General features: G+C 39.5%; 1 protein-coding gene across 1 annotated transcript in view; it reads left to right on the forward strand.

Moving 5' to 3' along the window:
* col7a1l (collagen type VII alpha 1-like) overlaps positions 1 to 19,122 on the forward strand; it is a 51,968-nt gene extending 32,846 nt beyond the window's left edge. The window contains exons 72-108 of the mRNA XM_069700346.1: positions 207 to 251; positions 674 to 742; positions 1,134 to 1,190; positions 1,290 to 1,334; positions 1,483 to 1,572; positions 2,517 to 2,570; positions 2,709 to 2,759; positions 4,246 to 4,299; positions 4,401 to 4,454; positions 4,600 to 4,638; positions 4,731 to 5,318; positions 5,458 to 5,493; positions 6,388 to 6,414; positions 6,509 to 6,568; positions 6,975 to 7,100; positions 7,247 to 7,318; positions 7,484 to 7,519; positions 7,669 to 7,728; positions 7,984 to 8,028; positions 8,166 to 8,201; positions 9,332 to 9,367; positions 9,636 to 9,692; positions 9,956 to 10,027; positions 10,204 to 10,275; positions 10,361 to 10,396; positions 10,487 to 10,567; positions 10,706 to 10,759; positions 10,854 to 10,907; positions 11,035 to 11,097; positions 11,189 to 11,251; positions 11,452 to 11,568; positions 12,693 to 12,770; positions 13,349 to 13,402; positions 13,502 to 13,550; positions 14,523 to 14,735; positions 17,834 to 17,905; positions 18,723 to 19,122. Of these exons, the coding sequence (XP_069556447.1) occupies positions 207 to 251; positions 674 to 742; positions 1,134 to 1,190; positions 1,290 to 1,334; positions 1,483 to 1,572; positions 2,517 to 2,570; positions 2,709 to 2,759; positions 4,246 to 4,299; positions 4,401 to 4,454; positions 4,600 to 4,638; positions 4,731 to 5,318; positions 5,458 to 5,493; positions 6,388 to 6,414; positions 6,509 to 6,568; positions 6,975 to 7,100; positions 7,247 to 7,318; positions 7,484 to 7,519; positions 7,669 to 7,728; positions 7,984 to 8,028; positions 8,166 to 8,201; positions 9,332 to 9,367; positions 9,636 to 9,692; positions 9,956 to 10,027; positions 10,204 to 10,275; positions 10,361 to 10,396; positions 10,487 to 10,567; positions 10,706 to 10,759; positions 10,854 to 10,907; positions 11,035 to 11,097; positions 11,189 to 11,251; positions 11,452 to 11,568; positions 12,693 to 12,770; positions 13,349 to 13,402; positions 13,502 to 13,550; positions 14,523 to 14,735; positions 17,834 to 17,905; positions 18,723 to 18,958 (3,051 nt within the window). The 3' untranslated portion in view covers positions 18,959 to 19,122. The remainder of the gene's footprint in view (positions 1 to 206; positions 252 to 673; positions 743 to 1,133; positions 1,191 to 1,289; positions 1,335 to 1,482; positions 1,573 to 2,516; positions 2,571 to 2,708; positions 2,760 to 4,245; positions 4,300 to 4,400; positions 4,455 to 4,599; positions 4,639 to 4,730; positions 5,319 to 5,457; positions 5,494 to 6,387; positions 6,415 to 6,508; positions 6,569 to 6,974; positions 7,101 to 7,246; positions 7,319 to 7,483; positions 7,520 to 7,668; positions 7,729 to 7,983; positions 8,029 to 8,165; positions 8,202 to 9,331; positions 9,368 to 9,635; positions 9,693 to 9,955; positions 10,028 to 10,203; positions 10,276 to 10,360; positions 10,397 to 10,486; positions 10,568 to 10,705; positions 10,760 to 10,853; positions 10,908 to 11,034; positions 11,098 to 11,188; positions 11,252 to 11,451; positions 11,569 to 12,692; positions 12,771 to 13,348; positions 13,403 to 13,501; positions 13,551 to 14,522; positions 14,736 to 17,833; positions 17,906 to 18,722) is intronic.
* The last annotated feature ends 3,033 nt before the right edge of the window (positions 19,123 to 22,155 follow it).

Genomic DNA, 22,155 nt, shown 5'->3' on the forward strand with positions numbered 1-22,155 from the left:
GCTCCAAACTACTCGTTAACCCTGAGGAATCCTAATCATCTTAACTTAATGGTCTATTTTTTAATTTTTTTTTTATACTCATTAACTACTTAACTCCGTCCTAATTATCACCCTAAACTTGTCAATCATCGTTTGGTCATCAATAACTTCTGAAGCATGAGAAATCTTTTCTCTTTTTTCTCTCTGACTGTGAACTTCTTAACCAGGGCAAAGGAAATAAAGGACGACATAAGAGACAGAGACAACGCCTGGTAAATGTCCTGGACGGGGTCCGACTAAACCTGGAAACTTAACTTCACATTTGCCGCGACTAAACAAAAAGCGCACGTACTAACTCACCCTGCAGAGAACAACGCAGACGCTAACATGACATTAACTTATTTGTGCTAGAATAACAGCTTAGTCACTAAAATATAATAAAAGATCATTATAAATTTAAAAAAAATGTAATATAACACTGACATAACTAGATATTGTATACATGACGTGGCTCATTTAACTAAATGCATGAATTTGTATTAACATCCATGTGCTACCTAATAATATAATGATAACAATTTGATGAATGGGTTGCTTTAAAATGGCTTGGCATTGTTGTCTTTCACACAGATGATGAATGATGCTCTGTAATAGTATCCTCCTGTAATAACTGTCATTATTTCTTCATTTTAAGACAAGTGAGAAGGATAAGCAACAAGAAGAGGAGTTTAATAACGGAGAAGAATACAGTTACGAATATGAGGTAGGCAGCTGCTGCTATAAATGACTAATCCATGCACTGCTGGAAACTTCATTTTAAAGTGACGATGATGATGTCGGCTTGTCACAGATTTGATTCGTTGTCGTTGTGAGTGCCCTCTCGTTAACAACCCTGTCAAACTCATGATCCATTCTCCTGTTTTTCTTTTGTTTTTTAATAGCAGCATCTCTCGGGACTGAAATATATCTGTGCCCACATGAATACTGGCGAGAGTTGATTAATGACACGCCCACTACCTGAATTTAATTATTAAGAAGAAATTAGTTTGTCGTGACAGCCCACTGCATCTGCCCTGCACATCATCCACTGAGCGTTTGAGTGTTTAAAAGTTATGATGAAGTTATTTTTTTTTTTCAAAAATCTTTCCAAACAGGAAGAACTTTCCACAGATGACCCCCGAGTCTCTCAGGAGAGGAGAGACAACAGAGAGGTGAATTTGCTTCAAACAGGGTGCTCGCATCTGTTTCAGCTGGATTGGTTGTAAATGTTATGATTTATATTTTTAATGTAATGTTTCTTTTATACGCAGCTTGAAGTCCACACAGATGAGCTCCCGTATCCTGTGGATAAAAAGGTAACTTTATTATTCTGATAACCACACGTGATTCGCTGCTGCAGGACTGTACACTGATGGAAGCTGAACAACGACAGCTGATGTCAGCTTTGTGCTGTTCTGTTAGTAATGAATTTAATGCTGTTTTTTGTTTTTTTTATCTGTGCAGGAGGAACAGTCACCCACACACAATCCTGCCGTGTTAGAAAACTCCAGTCACCCTCTAACAGACCCCTCAGACACACAAACAGATGCACAGGTGAAACCTCGCATCATATTTGATGTATTTTTAGGGCCCGAGTACCTATGGTGCAAAAGCCCTATTGTTATTCAAGCGATTATTATTATTCTCTGTAAACAACTGCATTTTTGACGGCTTTACTGTACTCAAAAACTCCTGAAAGTTGGTACACGCGTCTCTCCCGGCGAAACATTTCGTATTTTAGTGGAGTCGCGAGTGGGCGTGGCCCAATGGCTCGCTTGCGCCCCCGAAACAGATGCCCCGGTGGCTACATTTACCTACATGCATGAAATTCAGTGGACATGTGTATCATACCTAGACGCACAAAAAAGTTACATTGCACCATTATGTCAAGTCAAGAGAAAGTCCGCCATCTTGAATTTAGTCACCATTTTTGGCGATTCACACATGTACTTTAACGAACTCCTCCTACAAATTTTGTCGGACCTATCTGAAATTTAAGCTGTGCACTCTTAACATGTTTGGAATTTTTTTTTTAAAAAGTCATACTATAGCAAAAAGTGACCCAAAAGTCATACTATAGCATGTCGTCCAAAAGGTGACCCAAAAATCTTTTTTGTATATAGTATATAGTATAAACAGGGCGATGCGGCTAAGTTTGATGTTTCGCCGTGACACAGGAAGTTGATGTTTAAGGTCAAATGATGCTCCAAACCTCACGAAACTTTGCACATGTGTCAGGCACCAACTTTCATGAGTTTTTGAAGATGTTAAAGTCACCAAAAAAAGGCAATTTTTTAAAAAGAAGAATAAGGAACGAGATAAAAAAAAAAATTAAAACTGCAAGCGGGAATATGCAGACCTTCGCGTGCTGCACGTCGGGGAGCCAGCGGCTGGATCCCTGAGGGCCCGCATATCACTGCTTTTATTTAGTTTTTATTATTTATGCATTGATTGGTGGGTAAAATGTCTTCTTTTATTTATTTTTCCCCCTACTCCAGGATATCCTGACTACCACAGAGGTACTGTTTCAACCCTTGAATGATACAAATAAGGTAGAGTATCGGGGGAGTCAGCTGGCTGTGTTGGTGCTGACTAGAATGCTGTTTAGATCTTTACTCAATATGGTGCTTCACTTTTGAAGTGATGTTTTCACTGTTTGATTCTGATCTGTCCTTTATTATTCTGACCAGCAGGAAGGGTCACTGCCTACACCTCTCATCGCAACAGAAGAACCAGATAAGGTAGAGTGCAGTTTTTATATCATGTAGGCTTGAATCCTAACTGAATGTTTCTGTAGACCTTTGCATGCCTTGGAATGCAAACCTCTTTCATTCACACTTAACACAAAGGGACTGAAAGTGATGGACAAGTGCTTGAATAAAATGAAAAATGGGCTTCACTCTAGCTTTCATTAAATAAACCATACTTTGAGGGATGCAGAATAAGCACTTGACATCATATTTTGAAACCTTTTCTTCTGTCTACTTTCTATGAAGATTTCACCAGTGCAAAATTGTGCACATGTTTGTGTAAGGCTAATATGAATACAAGGGGAATGGACATAAAGAGAGTTTGTAATTTGCAAACATTACCAAAGCATGAGACATGCAGGAAACCATTTTTGCGCAGCACGCTTTTAGCATGATTTCTCAGAAGCTTTTGTTTGAATGGGAATGAGCAGAAATCGTAGCCTAGTCCGACTCTTCGGGAAAAAAAAATTCTAGAGAGTTACTTTTAATAATTTCTCTCTCTCATTTTTCTTAAACAGGAAGTCTCTTAATTCCCAAGAGACTGAGACTATAGAGTCTTAAACATTCATAAGAACGCACTACACGGAGTGAATAAACTGTGAACCGTTTTCTCTGGTGAGGAACCCTGAACCTGACCAACGTTTCATGAGGCGGAACTTCTTTCCACACAGAGACAATGTCATCCAAACCAAAGTTCATTTCTTGTATTGGGGCTTCTTTTAGTGGAAAACAGGCAACTCTATTAGCATCTGAAACGTGTGTCCCCATGTCCAGATCTTCAGTTTGTTCAGTGTAAACACCAGTGTAACCTTTAATTGCCTTGTCTAGAACTCCTAATTTATTAATTACAAGTATTTCCCTGTAAGTAATCCAGCAACAAGCTTTCAGAAAAACTACAATTTCAATACATTTTTACTTGTCAGGCTGTACGGCAATTTTATTTATTGAAACGTGTTTTTTATACTTCATCCAAATCTTTGGATAACAATGATATTATTACAACTGTAGTGGTACTATAAGCAACTATGTAGCCAGATCAAACACTTTTTTTCACTGGTGAAATTTATCACATTGTCTGTGTTTAACCTCTCTGTGCATGTATGCTTAAGTAAACATGTTAAAATTACTTTCTGTCTGTGTCTTTCTTTTGAATTTTTTTTTTTATTACATACACATCAGTTACACACACCACCATAGCTATTCAAAGAAAAAGTTCATTATTTTTCAACCTGGACCTCATCTTACTATAATTTTGGGTTTAAGTGGTGAATGGGAACGTCAACTTTTTTTTTAGTTATTATTGAGTGAGAGTGCTACAGCTGGCAGTTGTGAAAAAGGCTGCAAAGTTGTACTTTAGGGCAACTGCACCAGCTAGATATGGGTCCAGGTAGAAAAACACAGAAGTTTCCTTTTAATGGAAAAAAAATTATGAAAGCTATGCTAAATTTGCTCATGAAAGTTTCCGGGGACTTGACAGGTGCTTCGACCTCAACTCAGGGTGAAAAGAAGCACCCACTGGCCTGACTCCACTGTAAGTGTCACCTGATTTTGTAGAAGATGATTATTAATGATAAAAAATTGCATTAGTAATAATATTTAATAAGTATATATATATATATATATATATTTTAGGTGTTCATGCCAGGTGCCCCGGGTGGAAGAAGTCGGTATAAGGCAGCACAAAAAGTAATTATTTTCACTAGATATTTCCAGTCTTTTAAAAATTCAAACTTCATACGCGTGACTCAAATTGCATCAAATAAAATATGAAAATGCAATTTCATGGTCACTGTGGAGAACATACGAGATTTACTGTTTATTTTAATTCCAGCATCTGTCCTCTGGAGCTCAGGCTTACAACAGCTGGACTGTAAGTGTGTAACCAACAATACAAAGTATTCATCTAAATTTAGACGTTATTATGATAATGCGACTTATGTGTCACAACATTTGTTTTTCTAGAAGACAAAGCAAGAAAATCGTGACCTTCAAACACATACGAGAAGGGAAAGGCAAGAAAGAAGAGAGAGACAGAGATACAGTGACACAGAGAGAGAGACTCGTACAGAAATACAAGGAGGAGGAGACAGGCAGACTGTTGAAGAAGTGGAAGAGTGGGAATTGGAAAAAGAGAAGGCGGCAGTGCCAGGTGGACATACAGAAACGGGCCCTGATCCAGTCTATGAGGAGGAGGAGAGGAGTGGAGACTATGACTGGGAGACAGAGGAAGATGCAGATCGAGAGAGGGAAGGGGAGGAGGAGGAGGAGGACCTGGAGAGGGAGAGAGAGAGGGAGAGGTTGGAGATGGAGAGAGAGAGAGAGGAGCTGACGAAAGAGATGGAGGCCGAGCTGGAGAGAGAGAAAGAGCAGGAGAGAGAGAGGATGGAGCAGGAAGGGGAGAAGACTGAACTGGAGAGAGAGAGAAACTTGCAGAAGGAGAGGGAGGAGTGGGAGAGGAGGAGGGTGGCGATGGAGAGGGGGAGAGAGGGAGGTTATGATGAAGAAACTGGAGATCCATACCCATATCCTCCAGAGTATCTTTTTCTGAAGGTAAGCGCACAAAGTCCACAACCTATGATCTTCATACACTTCTTTATATACACACCTTTATATAGTCAGTTCAAAATTATATTTTACAAATGTCCATAATGAAATGATGTGAACTGAGTACGCCGTTCCTGCGCAACAGGGCCATCCAGGAGAAAATGGACAACCAGGACAGAAGGTGACTACAGATCTTTTAACCATCAAATATAACTGTTAAACACAACTGTCCTTGGAAGGACAAAGACACTATCAACAACATGACATTATGGAGATGATGTTTGGAGTCCATTCGTGATGCAATTTAAATTGTTTAGATTTGGAAACACTTAATTAAACTAAGGTTTAGGCACAAAAACTACTTGGGTAAGTTTAGAAAAGATCATGATTTGGGTTAAATGTAACACAGTGGCACTTTGGTTACGTTCCCTTACAGAAAAAGCATGACTTTCTCATGTTTTCGACATCAGACACGTGTGATCATGTATGACACATGTTTCAACATATGATAACGTGGGGGAAATATGTGGAGAAGATTTCATACGGGAAGCTACTACGTGGAAAGGCTTCACACATTGCACCATGAAAATATTCCAAAACCACGCTTCCCATGGGCACATGCAAAATACATGTTTCACATGTGCACAATCACGTGTGTCATGTGGTCATGAAGGAACGAGAATAATTCCTTGAATAACAATAGGGCTTTCGCACCATCGGTGCTCGGGCCCGTATGACAGTCACCAGATGAAATGTGACACCAGTTCATAAAAATATCATGGCTGCTCACATTGCATCAGTAAATGACATCAGAGCTCGGGGAGAACTTCTCTCCTGTCTCGCCTGTCAGTGGAGGCAGTTGAGTCCAGCCCTTTGATGTCCTCTCTGCTCTACTTCTGTGTGAGTGAGACAGTAGATTAAAGCAGACATTAATAATTCCCCTTGTTAAACATGCTGACGAGTCTTGTTTTTTTTTTTTTCATTCCCAATCCCTAGGAGTTTGTTTATTTGGGCACATGAAAAAGATGTGTCACGGTGCACTCCGTCTTTCTAACTGTTTTAATGCACTTTTCAGGGAGAAATTGGTGAAAAGGGACATAAGGTAAATACATGACGACATATTGGAGTTGACATTTTAATTTGAATGGCAGTGACTCTGTGCATACGTGTTCATCCTGGCTGTTTTGTGTGTTTAGGGAGAGCCTGGCATCGGACACAGAGGACCGGAGGGCCAGGCTGGTCCTCCAGGACAGAAGGTGAAGTGTCCCTTCTTTATCACTCTGAATGTTAAAATAAAAAAATGTATAAAAATTACAAAGCAACAGCTGACTTTGAACATCCCGACTGAATCAATTATTCCACACAGTGTTCCATAACATTCACTTTGATTGACTTTGTTTCTCATCGCAGTTTTAATTTAGCGAATTTAATTGCCTCAGTGACTCACTCACTCATTTCAAATTGTGTTTGAGCTTTTAATTCATTAAAGGCGAGAAGGACTTCATTTGAAAGGAATTATTCAAAAGTAATAGAAGAGCTGAATAATGACATTACATGAAACACGTGACCTATAACTGTTTTTGTCTTTCAAACATTTAATTTGGCTTTATCTTTCGCTCCCTTCTCCGCTCTCTTTCATTCTCTATCAATGTGTTACTTCAGGGTGAGCCAGGTGAGCCAGGGCCTCCAGGAGCTCAAGGCATCCAGGGTATCCGTGGTAACGCTGGCATCCAGGGCTCTTCAGGCCAGAGAGGTGCCCCTGGGGACCCAGGAGAGCCGGGTAGAGAGGTACATCGTCAAAATCATTGTTTTAATCAATGTTACATAAGTGTGATTAACATTTAGAAACATGGACAGGGACAATTGGTCTATTGGGTTCAAATGAAATGCTCAAATGGTGGTATTAGGTAAGCTGTTGGGTGTGTTTGACGCAGGGTGACCGTGGGAAAAGAGGGAAGAATGGATCACCAGGAGCTCCTGGATCTCGAGGAGCACCAGGACCTCATGTAGGGCAACACTCTACATATCATACATTTACATGGAGTCTCCATTCTAAAAGAAATTGGACTCTGTTTTAGATATCTTTTAAGTTTTTATATCTGGTTGATAGCTGACTGACAATGATAGTGAACCATGATTTCTTCTAATACGACTGCTTCTTTCTAATGAAGGGTCTTCCTGGTGTGCCTGGAGTAAAAGGAGAAAAGGTACATACAAATATGGCACGCGGTTTTCACACAACAGTCGTTTGTTGTTTTTGAAAGCTTGGGTGAGATCATAACCCCTGTCACTGTTCGTCCTTGTATTTCAGTCACACTTGTTATTACTTTATTTAATCTTTCTTATTTTTTACCAGGGTGACAGTATTCCAGGTGAGCCTGGTGCCAGAGGGTTAGCCGGCCTCTCAGGGAGAAGGGTGAGCTCGGTTTATATTTCTCTTACCTGTGGTGGACATCTTGTTGGCCAGGTTAAGTCTGTTTCCACTTGGCAGGAAATTCTTATTGTGACTTTTGAGACAACACAAAATATCACACTCAGTGTATCTACTGGGATAAATGTGATGTCTCCATCAGTTCACCATTCATGTTTTTTTTTTTTTCCTTGTGCTAACCTAATCTTACCTAGTGCTATGCGTTACCAAAATAACATGCAGAAAAATATTTCTTTTCAGGGTGAAAAAGGCTCTCTAGGTGTTAAAGGGACTCCAGGGCATATAGTAAGCAACTTTCGTTTACAGTTATACAACTAAGTATGACATTTCATTTCAGCCCATCAGAGTTATATTTATGTACACAAGACAAAATGCACCTCTTTTCCCTTTTTTATTTTTATTTTTTATTTTTTTTCTACCAGGGTCCAAAAGGGTTTCATGGCAGCAAAGGTGAAAAGGTGAGTTTTTCAGAATTAACCTTCAATTTTACAATACAAGGCTATTTTCTCCAAAAGCTAAAGGGTTCATTCGTATGTCACTCATGGACTGACTTATATAACATTTTATAAATGCTAACGCTTTCTTTTTCTAGTCTGAAAAAAAGACACGTTATACAAGCAAAACAGCCCCGAATCAAAAAATTGACCAGTACATGAAAAAAAAAAGTTTTCTTCGTAATGATGCTTTTGATCAACAGCGATGTTTTTTTTTTTTTTTTTTGTTAAATGATGCTTGTATGCTGTTTCAAGAGAATGTTCCCATGACTATCACTAAGGACGGTTGACAGCAGGGAGGATAGATGGTAGATTTGGACTCATTTCATCTGTGTCAACTTCAGACTCAAGTTGTCAGCGTGTTGTAATGGAACTTATCTGATGAGGCGGCCAACATACATGCTTTTCACCTGCTGTTTTCTGACCTCGCTCATCACAAGCAGGTTCACCCAAAGGACTGAGACGAGCGACTGGATGTTTTTTTTTATATATATATATATATTAACGCTGAAGACTTCTCTCATCTTCACACCACGGTCCATGAAAAGCATGAAACTGCTGGGATTCTTTACAACCTTATCTGCCTGCATGTACTTAACCTTTATTTATTGACTGGCTGTCATGATTGTGCGCTCCAACAGTAAGGTATGAGGTTGGACTGAAGAGGCCAACAGCGACATTTGAATGTCTAGATATGAGTTTTGACTACTTTCATTTCTCAGATAGCAATTTCCCATTCATGTTGAAGTGTCAGTAGGTTCAGGTAGTGTTGATGAGACGTGATGTCAGTTGTCAGTCAGACTGCCCTTTGTTTGTCTCTTCTCTATTGAAGTGTCACAACTGAGGTGTTGCTGTGTGATTTATTTATTGCACTTATTCCTGTCAAATTCCACTAAACCTGGTCATCTTGTGCAACATGACCTTTCATGACTTTTTATAGAAGGTGGATTACATTGGTCTGGATCATACAGTAATGTGCTCTTGAAGCAGCATGGAAGCACAACATATAAAGCAATCTATTTATTTATTTTTGACATCTGGAATTGAAATAATCCTGTTTGAAAAGTGATTTAAAAATCATGTTTGTTTTTCAGGGAGACCGTGGGTTGCCTGGAGTCAGAGGTGAAAGGGTATGACAACTTTTATGTTGTGTCATTGGTAAACCATAAAGTATTTAGCCTTTGCACTGATTCATTACAGCTGACGGAAAATACAGCAGGGCCTTGTATGCAATATGTCTGCTGACAACACGTCTTGTGTTGCATACAAGACCAGCCAAAATGTGCATGATTCACAGCTCCATATATCTACACTATATATATATATATATATACTGTATGTATATATATATCTACATTAATTTGTGTCTTGTATTCCCTATTTAATTCCTTCCTGTAGGGGAGTGTCCTTCAAATCCAAGGACCTCGAGGGTTTAAGGGCTCCAAAGGGGTGGCGGTGAGACTCTCATGAATCTGTTGTCATTTTTCCTGTTGCTCCAATTAAACACACACATTTGTGGCAGTTTTTGTTTTCTGGTTTCAAATGAAAACATATTAATATTTTATGCCTTTGTGCTCAATATCTCTACACCGCACGTCAACAAAAACAAACACAAGAAATACGACAGGAGGAAATGTATGTGGAATTAGGAATAAATGCTTTAATACTATAAATATCTAAAAACACACACGAAGTTATACAAGGACTTTTGTTTACAGGGTGAGCGAGGTTCACCAGGTTTTGATGGCGATAAAGGAGAAAAGGGCGAAGATGGTCCTCCTGGGTTCAAGGTAATGAAACATTTCAAAAACACAAAGATTAAATTCACAAGTCATTTAGAGATGGGAAAAGAGAGCAGTACAGTAATAAACTCACAAACACCGCAACAGATGTGTCATACTAAATCTAGCTCGCTCAATAAATTGCACTGTATTTGTCCTGTAAGTATTTTAAATTGTTTTTAAAGGGTCTCAAGGGTGACGCAGGCACTAAGGGTGCATTAGGACGGTTTGGAGCACGTGGACCGGTTGGCCAGAAGGTCGGTAATGAATTCAACAACATGAGAGCAACCATGCAATATATTTCAGCAGTACTGTGTGAGAAACTTTCATTTTGTTTTACAGGGCGATCCAGGAGAACCAGGACTTGATGGAGTGATGGTAAAGCCACAAACTAACATTCAGGAAAAATTCAGGAAAAAATATTTTGGAGCCAAAATTCTGTATTCTTTCAATCTGATGTGATTTAAGGGTGGCAATGGGGGCCATGGAGCGGACGGGACCAAAGGAGACAAAGGAGACTTTGGACTGCAGGGGCTGAAGGGCAATCAGGTACACTGAAAACAACATGCGGAATAACCAGTCACAATGCTTTCAGTTTTTTAAGGGTTCAACTCCAGTTTATTTATTTATATTTTACTTATTTATTTATGACATAAATTTATTTTTGTTTGTCCCATTTTTCCACAGGGGGATCCAGGAGAACCGGGCTCACCAGGAGACGAAGGAGAGAAGGGAGAGAAGGTAAAAGCAGATATTATTTCTCACTACAAATGTTCCTCTTTTGGTCCCTTGTGGTTGTTTTAGTGATTTATTTATGTGTTGTCGGCATTCACAGGGTTTCAGAGGTTTTCCTGGACGCATTGGGAACCCCGGCCTAAATGGAGAAAAGGTGTTAACCCTTAATTAGATTCTGATAAGTCCAAAGAAGAGTTATGATAAATAACTGTACCATCTGAAGATATCTCTGTGTATACTTTATGTATGTGACATCATGGCATGATATCTTTGTAAAACAGGGAGATGTGGGGTTACATGGCACCCCGGGCATACCTGGACTGAATGGACTCACAGGGCGCAAGGTCAGCATCCAAAGTGTGCTCAGATTTGTCTTTCTGTCCTCCCCAAACACAAACAAGGTCACTTTGTATTTTTCATCATCTGAAACTGTAGGGTGATAAAGGTGTAGGGGGGATCAACGGTGTTGACGGCGAGCCAGGAGTGAAAGGGGGAAAGGTGTGTAAAATCAAAGCAGCATCACTGACTATTGTCCAAACTGACATATTTCTATTTAAATCCCATGAAGTACTCCTTTAAACTTTGTTTACATACTCTATATGTAATGTTATATACACTATTAGTTATGTAAAAGAGCAGCATATTGATTTTGCATCTTCAGTGTGTTAATTTACTTTCTTTTTTTTTGCTTCGTTTAGGGTGGAGCAGGTTTCCCAGGTTTCCCGGGTTTTAAGGGGTCAGCAGGAAGTCTAGGAAGGGATGGAGATGAGGGATCACCAGGACCACCGGGTACACGTGGGGACGCAGGGCCTAAGGTACAGCATACCTATTTTCCCTGACACGTACTTGCGCATGAGACCTCGGCTCATTATAAACACTGCATCTTAATTATCTCCTCATGTCAAGATATCAAGCTGTTCTCTTGGTCACGACTTCACTGCGTCATTACTTCATGATAACAAATGAATAGCAGTTGAACTGTAATCTTCTTACAAGGACTGATTCGCGTGTTATTCGCATCTCTGCCTGTGTCAAATCCTCATCATAATTTTCCTGACCTTTTCAAATCTGTCAGATTGTGCTCACACGGATGGACTTGTAAAGAACATCCGTGGAGCAATCAAATAGCAATTCAGACAGAAAACAAGATTTTCATCTCCCTATGATGACATACTTTGGTCACGATTAAATTCAAAGTTTTTGCGTTCTTGAGAAACACAATCTTCTCGAGATGCAGTGATCTGACAAGAGCAGTGCAATAAGTTGTTACCACACAATAATTGGCCCAAAAGTAAAAAGTTATTGGCAACCATCAACTTTGTAAACGCTGGTTCACACCAGAAGTGTAGCTGAAGGTAAGAATCTCTACTTGCGAAATATACACGCCCAATAAAAAGCCTGATTACCTGTGTCTTTAGCTTGATTTACTAAACTGAGTTACAGCAGCATTAACAAGCTGGAAACACAATGAAATAGTGAATATGTGACAGAACACAATGAGGAGGAGTTGCGCTTCATTACAGTCATCACTGTGTTTCTGTGAGAGAGTGGCAGCATGCGCTCTGTGGATAGAGCAGAGACATGTCCCCAATTAACACACACACACACACACACACACACACACACACACACACACACACACACACACACACACACACACACACACACACACACACACACACACACACACACACTGACAAAGGTTTATTTCCATCAGCAGCTTTCAAGTAATATCTGACTCAATTAGCTCCTTTCAGCTACAATTACCAGACTCTCAGTGGCTGGAAACCTCTGATGAGGATATTCCAAGGATGCATTTGATTGGTCCGTCTTTCATACTGTTTGACTTGAGTGATGAGATGAGCTGCGGGGGAGTTTCTCTTCTTGACACTGAGGTGTTGTATTAAAGAAATGTGTGTATTGAATTTTGGTCAAACAGGGAGAGAGGGGCAGAAGAGGCCGATCGAAGCCATGTGAGAGGGGAGCATCAGGAACACCGGGACTCAGAGGAAAGAGTGTGAGATTCATCTTTCAACGCACATCATTCACACCTCCACACACACACACTGCTTTTTCTTACCGTTTAGAAAGTGAACCTCATCTCCACGAGCGTCTGTCTTCGCACAGGGGGCTTCTTTAAGTTAAAGAATATATTAATTGTTTTCCTCTCATGTTTGAGAGAAATAATAGCAAAACGTAGTATGACAGTTTTCCGTACCTTTCCACAACTACTGCACAGCATGAGTGTGCTTGCACTCCTGAGATTTGTTGTTCCTGACCCGAATGTTCATTGCCGTTTGTCTTTTTGGCCTCATTGGAGAAGCAGAAGCAAAACACAGCACTGATATATAATCACATTTTACACTAACTTTTTAGCCCAAATTGTTTTAACACGGAGTATGTACAGCAGCAGGCAAATTCTTTTTCATTTAAAGTCATGGTTTTGGTCTCCTGGTAAATATAAGTCCAATATTTTCTCTCCTTTTGGCACTTTTTAGGTTTGGTCTCTGCACTGGTTGCATTTGAATGTATATGACAAACAATTCCCTGATTCTTTGAATCCAATATCAATGTGTAAATATTTATTTCCTACAGGGTACAGTGGGTACTGGAGGAGCAAAAGGGGAGAAAGGAGAGCCTGGACTCTTAGTACGTATATATCACACACACATATTTAAAACATACTATACAGTTAGAAAATGGCTGGTCAGTTAAATTATTTCAAACCTTGTCCTTCTTTGTATCAAGGCTGAAGAAGTGAAGGAGCTAGTCACCCAGGAGGTGGCAGAGAAGTGTGGTAAGAGAGAGAGAGAGTGTGTGTGTGTGTGTGTGTGTGTGTGTGTGTGTGTGTGTGTGTGTGTGTGTGTGTGTGTGTGTGTGTGTGTGTGTGTGTGTGTGTGTGTGTGTGTGTGTGTGTGTGTGTGTGTGTGTGTGTGTGTGTGAGGTTATTTGTTGTGGAGCCCCTGTGGCAGCAGCATGGCACCCCGTGTGTGTTGAGCCATCTGTTATGTTCTCTCAGAGGAACACACACCATGGTGCCAGTGACAGAAGAGCCATTCACAAACACGAGACTGTTATTAACTGAGTGTCACTGAGTGACGCCTCACCGCAAACCCACGACACATTCAGGACACTTAAAGGATTATTCCGCTTATTGGCAAACTGTCTGCAACAGGCCTTTATCACGGAAAACATTTTGACATGTCGCAGGAAGAGAGCACGTGTCAATACAAAGTTGCATTATTGTGATTTAAAGCATAGTATTCTGAAACTAAGAACGATTAAACTTATTACATATTATTATAGATAGGAAATAGTAAAATTGTAATTTGCACCTTAGGCTTGAATTTCCTGCTGTTTCCACTAACGTTTGCACAGTTTGGTCTATCAAATATTTGTAATCACACACTAGAGGCTGATATAAAATAAATAATCTTATTTTTTTTTAAATTATATGATTTAAACACAGAATTTCAGGGCAAGAATGGTCTATTTACTGGCAAATTATTTCCTATTAAAACTACATTTCTCAAGCCAAAATACATTCAATGAAAATATGCTGTTTTGTTGGAAGAAGTCTGAAGGGCATAAACTCAAAATTTAAAGCAAAGGTTTAATTTACCTGTAATTGTGATTTAATAGTTTCAAACCAACAAACTATAATTTATTTTAAAAGTATTTTGATGTATGGTACAATATAATGAATAAGGAGAAATAGCATTCTTGTTTGGTGTTAACACGCGTTCATTCTACGTTTGTATCGTTGCAGGGTTGGAATACAAGTTCATGGTCAAGTCTGTGGATCCAGATGCAACAACGGCAGTGACAGAGAATAAAAACGAGCCAGAACATGTCGTGATATCCACCAGCAGTGACCTCCAAGAAGAAGGTGAAGAAGAAAAATACAGAGATACGGTGGGAGAAGTGACAAGGCCTGCCCCTGTGACTCTGGGAGAAGAAGAGATCCTACCAAACCGCACTGGTAAAAGTAACATAGCATATCAACACATGTAACAGTTCACAGAGTCAGAGCCCCTGGCCAAACACACAGATGCCCTAAATAGAGTGTGACCAAGTGTGTGGCTGAATGGTTACATGTATCAAACGTATCTGAAACAGCTGTGATGGAGGCAGTTAAGATGTTCAGTGTTGCTTTGCTGTGTCAGATTTTGATGATGGTTTTGTAACAGAATAATCAATAATGCACTTTTTTTTTCTTTTCTTTTTTTTTGGGGGGGGAGGGGGTGGTCTGATGAAAGAAAATAACAATACCAGTCTATAGTGATCCAGTTTAGGCCAGGTTGGATTCATTACTGAGCTGGAAATGATAATGCAGCCAGAATCATGTTGCTATGGTTACGATTCAGCATGTCGGATTTAGAGGGATCTAGTGTCAGAATTTGAATATAAATATCATAAGTATGTTCTCATCAGAGTTTAATCACCTGAAATTAAGAATCATGTCCTTACCATACCTACCTATAGACCAGGTCCTCTTCCATGGAGTGCACCATTTTGCGTCACTATGCTTGTACAGTAGCTCAGAACGGACAAAGCTTTTACGCGGTTATTTGCAAGTTTCTTACCCACTGTAGATTCTCCTTCAGGCTTCGAAGGGGAGGGTGAGGCGAAGGGTGTTCAGTTGGTTGCAATCTGCAACCTCACCACTCGATGCCACCAAATCCTACACACTGCACCTTAAAAAAAAAAGGCATAAATCTAAAAGCTTAGGGCAAAGGGCTGCCACTGAGGACACTATATCTGGGTGATGGTACCTTATTGCCAACATTTCTGCTATCTGGCCGATCAGTGTCACAGTCTGATAGTTTCTCTTCAACTATGTCATGGAGATTAGTTCAACACTGTGGGTAAAAAAAAAATGATTTAGCATGAAATGGTAAGGAACCTGTCGAGGTGAAACTCACTACTGAATGCCGTGGATGCATGTTATTAAATTGATTATCAGTTTAACAGTTCAAGTTCATCAAGTTATGATTTTTGCATTTCATACCTCCCTCCCATTTCTGCATGTTTCTTGTTTAGAGCTCCTTTGTCAGCTCTCCAAAAAGAGGCAAAAATTGGGGGGGAAATAGATCAGAGCATTGTGAATAGTTAATATGCTGTTGTTTCTGAGGTCATCGAGACAAAAAAAAGCAGCCAGAAAGTTAAACAAAAAGTCAACTGGTATCCACAAATCATGTCATGAAGCTCGTTAATGAATACAGCCGCAGGCAGAAATCACTTTCTGCATCCCAAATTATTGTAATTCTTGCTTCAGGGTAAAATATATATATATATAACTAATCAAAGCATGAGGCTGTCATTGCCCAGTGTCAATGTCAGCTTGTTTATTCATGAATCACAATCATTAGATCTATAACAGTGTACACAACATAATGAATGCGCACTGGCAGACTGGGACACAGTTCAATATTTACACTTTAATTTGGAGACTTCAGAAGAATTAGCACTTGTTTTCATGTTGTTACAATAAATCTATTGCTTTACAGCCCAGGAAGTAAGACGGCCAGTGTTCCTTCAGCACATACTTATATCAGCTAACTTCACTCCAATAGCTCTGTTAGGATCTTTGTCCTTTTCAACAGTGCATCATAAGGCTGTAGCACTGGCATGCTAGATTCACCTGTGAATGCAGAAGGTTTAGGGCTCAAAAATACACCATGAAGGGTGAAACATCACTTTGTGGCTGTGCTTTGTGTCTTTAAGGTGCATTTACATCAATGACCATCCCGTCTTATGGGCTGACTCTTCTCTGAGTTACACACCCGTAGCCAACCACAAGTCTTGTACCTCACTAGCACTGTGACGGAATAACTGTTCTGTGTTTTCTTACACATAAAAAGTTGGGCAGTGGTCAGTGCTGAGAATGGCATGAGCGTGAGTTTGTGACATCACAAACTGAGAGAACGGCTCAGTTCCTGAATATGGGCTTCGTGTATTTCTGTGCGGACCGAGCGTTTTGACACTTTCACAGTATTTATATAGCACCAAGACCTGCTTTATAATCACAAAAGAACATTGAATTTATACAATATGGGACCTTTAAGAAACAATGTTATAATTTAATTGGCGTCAGGTGTCAGCCAGTACTTTCCTGCTCAGTAACAACCAGCAGACAGAAGCAGTTAACAGCTACCTCGCTTCTGCAGCCTAGAATTACATGTTGAGATTGAAGAGAGTGACCAAAACCGGCCCTTTTACTCTCACGGTGTTGTTTTCATCCTGTCATCTAATCAGTTCTCGCAACGATATTGAAATGACTTTTATTAAAGAAATAAAGTAAAGTAAATAAAGTATTCGTTCAGTCAGAGCAGTGAAGTCATGCTTGCTTGCTTTAGCTTTAGTGGTCATCATTCAAGTTTCAGAATCATGGGTGTATTTACAAGCCATGTGGCTGTCAGCTTGACTTTAAACCTCCAATCACATGAAAGCAGGTGTACAGCTTTGACATAATATCTGCCACTGTCGCTCCAACAGTATACTTCTTTGCTGCCTGCTTCAGCTCCAGCTACAACCCCAACCTCCTCCTGATGTGTTTAGTTTTTGTTGTTGTCCCAACCGGGGATCAGATCAAACCTGCAGAATCGTCCATCTGCTTGGATTCTCTAAGAATCACATTCCAAAAGCCTCAGTGTTTCTTATGAAAGGTAAATCCCTCGATGTAATGTGTCTCTGTCTGAGCCAGGCTGTATTAGTGATGTTTTTTTTTTTTTTTATCAAATCAGATGAAAAGAAATCAGCACAGCAACCTTCATCGAACAAAGACTTAAAAAGTGATAATTTTTTTGTATTATATTTTGGGATTTCCCCTTTTATCCCTCGCTGTAATGAATTCTGGGATTCCTTCAAAAGTTTTTAGAATAGAGTTTACATAAAGAATGCAGAAAGTCTGAATGGATGCTCCGGCATTGCCCGTGTTCCTCACTGACACCTTCATTTGAATTTGTAGTCATAGAGCCGCTGGCGCTCATTAAGCGTTGGTCCAGTGAAAGTGGCTCTTTCTTACGGTTGAATTCAACGAAATGCTAAACTTCTAATTGGTTTTGCTTCCGGCTTCAGATTCTCATGAGGGAGGGACTGTGGAGTGGAGACAGAGGAAGAAAAGAAGGATATTTGGAACAAGCACTGCTGGTGAGTGGCCAAGAGAGCTGATTTTCTTCTTATCTTTTTCCCTTCCCCTTTTCTTTCCCTTGTTTACTCTTTGCACATCAAAACTGTTGTTTGTTTTTTCTTTATTTGTTTTTGTCTTTTTCTCCTCATATTTTCTCATCATCTGTGAGTTGAACTTATTAAGCGCACAAGGTGGAAGAGGAAGATAAGAGCAGAACTTAATCCACCAAATATGTGACATCAAAAGACAATATTATAAATATAAAGCACGCAGTGACAAATAAGATGTGAAGAGTGTGAAGAATGAAGTGTGTAAACACCATTCTGCAACTCAGTTGATGGTTACTTATTTCTATTAAAGGTGTACTGCAGTACTTTTGGGATGTTCCCTCCCTGAGATGATCAGTTGTAGTTCTGTGTTTTTCTACCTGACAGGTGTTGAGCCTAGCTTAGCACAAAGACTGGAAACAAGGGAAATATATATATATAAATGTTTTCTGCATCTTGTTGTGGAAAAACGGCTTAATTCCTAAAACTTCCAAAAGTCCTACACAACACCTGCCATCGTCGCAGTTTATTTATGCTGCCGCATACGAAACAGTCTCGAAAAATATGCATGCAGGTGCGGCTTTTTTATGGTGAACAGAGATTTCAGAAATGTGTTTCCATTGGTCAGTTATACCTCGATTGAAACCGAAATCTTGCAAGTAAGCAACTTAATTCTACAACAAGAGGCGTTTTCCTTGACTCTGAAACTTAAAATACGTGAAAATACAGTAAATCTCCATTATCTCCATTAAAAGTTGTACCTATTTCTCATATACCCTCTCACACGTAGTGTCAGTAACAGACCGCTGCCTGGAGCCGATGTCAGAAGGGGCCTGTTCAGACTATGTTCTGCTCTGGTACTTTCACACCCGGTCGGGGGAATGCAGACCGTTCGTGTACGGCGGCTGCGGTGGCAACCAAAACCGCTTCTCCTCCAGACACGAGTGCCAGAGTCGGTGTGGGAAGGAGAGTAGAGGTAGCAGGAACCAATCGGAGCACAGAGGAAATATACCTTCTCACAGGTAACCCGGTCACTGATGAGACTGATGAGACACGGGCGTTATACCCTGGACATGAAGCCGGAAACCCCCAAACAAGATGGAAATCTTTGTACATAAATGTGTAAAATGTTATTGTTTCACATTTTGTATTGCTTTTATTTATGAATTTCATTATAGCACCTGTTTTCTTTTGTTACATGAACAAAGTGATGAAAATCGAAACGTGAATGACCGAAACATTTAATTACGTCATTTTTTATTTTTTTTATTTTTTTACACATAAATGCTTGTATGTGTATGCATTTGGAAAATGGACTGACACTTCCGAATGTTAAAATTGCCACCGCTGAAAAATTAAATCCGTCTTCACCGTCGTGATTTGTCACGCCCGTCTCTTCCCGCTCCGTCTCACGACAGTGTATCTCTTCATCTCTTTATATAACAGACACCTTTCTTATGTTTTGTCAATCGCCCTACTTCCTGTGTGCCGCGAAGCTTATAGCTGATTGCCTGCTGTCTCCCCCGCTGCTACATATGCTCCTTTGGCAGGGGGTGTTATGGGTCAGGCTGGGAGCCAGATGAGGGGCCAACAGGGGCCCACTGTGGGAGGTCACGCAGCGACTGTTTTGGAGGACTCTCCATCAGACGAGCTCAGCAGTAGCTGGGGATTCCTGCGTGGGTGTTGATGTGGGGGCAGCACGCATTGACGTTTTTTGTTTTTTTTCCCGGCAGCGAGGCTCTTGAAAACACATGACACAAGTTAGACTCTGAAGTTAGCGCAGGTTGATGTTTCAAAGAGGATATGGTAGTATTAGTCTTTTAGTTTGGGGTTGAATGCTCATGGCAATGAATTTGACTCATCCTCAGGTTGATTACTGAAAATAGTCACTTTAAATTGACAGATGGATCTTTCACGAACGAGCCTCCAGAGGTTTCATTCATCCCAGTCACGATTATGCACTGTAATGTGCTGCCACGTACTATGTGTTCAAAAACACGTTTATCTGAGGTTTTATTTAATATTTGTAGAAAAATCTTTATTTTATTTTTTTTCAATTTAGGTCTGTTCATGCATGAGACAAGTTTACTTGTTTTCAAGGTAAATACTTTTTTTTTTTTTTTTTACTTGAAGCTGCTGGCTTGTTTTTATAACTATCTCACTATAATATTAAACATTCACAAAATAATTGCAACCAAAAATGCATTATTAGATATTTAATATTTACATTTATCAAAATGTAAAAATGAAATCAGCATATACAATATATTCTGGGTGGATTTTTTGTTTTTTTCCTTTTTAGTTCATTTTTTTGTACTTATTTGATCTACAGTGATAGTGTCCTCTACTTTAGTGTTCTTAAGGTTTTTTTAAAAAAAAAAAATTTTATTACTACATATACTTTTTGCTAACAGTTCCACAATGCAAAATGATGCTGTCATTTATGCAAAACGAGGATTAATAAGTGACCAACTATTTTGTTAGCAATTGTTTAACTGTACAATGGGACCTCGCAAATGTTGACCCTCAATGTCTTAAATTGCCAACAGTGCACTGTTAACATTATGTGTACTTTTTAAGCTAAAGTACGTGACGACAATGTGCTCAGTTCTGGTGCGACTCAAGACTCAAAAGCTGAACAAATTGGACTGACCAGTGAAATGTTGGTCTGTTCTGATTAGATTTGATTCATAGTGCCGCTAACAACACTGTTTTACGTCTGTTTCAACTGACTAAGTCACAAAAGAGAGGACAAACTCAGAACGCTGTCATATGTAATAACCAACCATTAAACCTTTGCAGAAATATTTGTCTTCCTGTTTTACCACGTGAGAAGTTACTTGGGTTTTTGTGGGTGTCAGGACATGTTAAATTCAGTCAGATCAACTTTATTTGAATCATCAAGGTGGTGAAAATCTCTCAGCCTTTTGGTAGATATTCTTTTACTTGTGTAAAATCAAACAGCGCAGAAATGTAATGTGAAAATGAGGTCAATACCAGACAAAAATGCGCAGTGTGGTCAATACACCATCACACCTGAGCTGAATAAAAGTTCTCAGATCAGTTATAGAAATATATCCATTGAAGTTGAAGAGGAGCATGTAATTCCATTTCAGAGATCAACTGCAGAGGAAGCAGGAGTGGGAGGACATCTCTTTGCAGTGTGTCACAGAGTGTGATTACTCCAGCTGTGACTTACATTCACATTAATGAAGTCGAATGAAGTTGCTCATTAGAGCTTGACCCAACACCCTTTGATGCTCCCTCCTTTCAGCGCTTTCTGCTCTATTTGACATTGAAATGTACATCGCTGCAGGTGTTTTTCTATGGCGTGTGTCACTTCTGTATTAATTAAAACACAATGTTCTCCCAACCTCTCTCCTCTTTTGAAATAATAATGCTGCATGCGAATTGTACACAGTGGGTCTTATGTGTGGTGCCGTTCACTTTTCCTGAACTTCAAAGGAAACAAATTCTCATCTCTGCATTAGTAGATGTGAAAATTATGTCAATGAAGAAATCTGATGGGAGAAACTCATCAAACTTTTCATCTTGATACTTCATACCGTACCTTCTATATGTAAAAAATTAATGAGTAATATTTTATTAAGGGGCAATATAGAGGCTTTACGTAGTATTAAAGTGACCTTCTCTTTGCTTTGCTACAAAGAAGTTTGATCCTTTGGATAGTTGTATATACTGTATAAATAAGAGTAGATATTATACCATTTATGTTTTGACTGCAGCTTAATTCTAAGAGAAATTTGATTAATTAAAACAACATATAACACTTAACTTGTAGACTTTCCACCCTTTATGCAGTATCATGGATTTTAAGGGTTTCTAAATTGTAACTAATAACTAAGATAACTGTTGTTTAAATATTAGCTAATGTTTTATAAATGAGTTACCATCCTTGATTGACAGGTTAATTCTTCTCCACCTTAAAGCTTACTTTGTGTTGTTGGCTCGCTCTGCAGTTGATCAAGACTCCTCCCTCGACTACTTTCCTGACTGACTGAATGACTGCAGAGCATCTCAGACCAAAATCCAACTTTTGCAATCGTCATTAACTTGATGGTTTAGTGGTTTGGCAGCCAGTGACTCTGCTTGTGCCCCTCCTGCTGGATTTCGTTTTCCTCCTCTGCAGATTGCCTGCATGTTGAGATATGTCTCATTTCCTACTTTTGTGTCTCTATCTTATCATCACCATCTACCCATTT

The sequence above is a fragment of the Brachyistius frenatus genome, unplaced genomic scaffold (genome assembly GCF_029030835.1).
Source record: "Brachyistius frenatus isolate BFR_SWC_R1_liver_20210118 unplaced genomic scaffold, ASM2903083v1 Contig_33, whole genome shotgun sequence".
NCBI lineage: Eukaryota > Metazoa > Chordata > Actinopteri > Embiotocidae > Brachyistius > Brachyistius frenatus.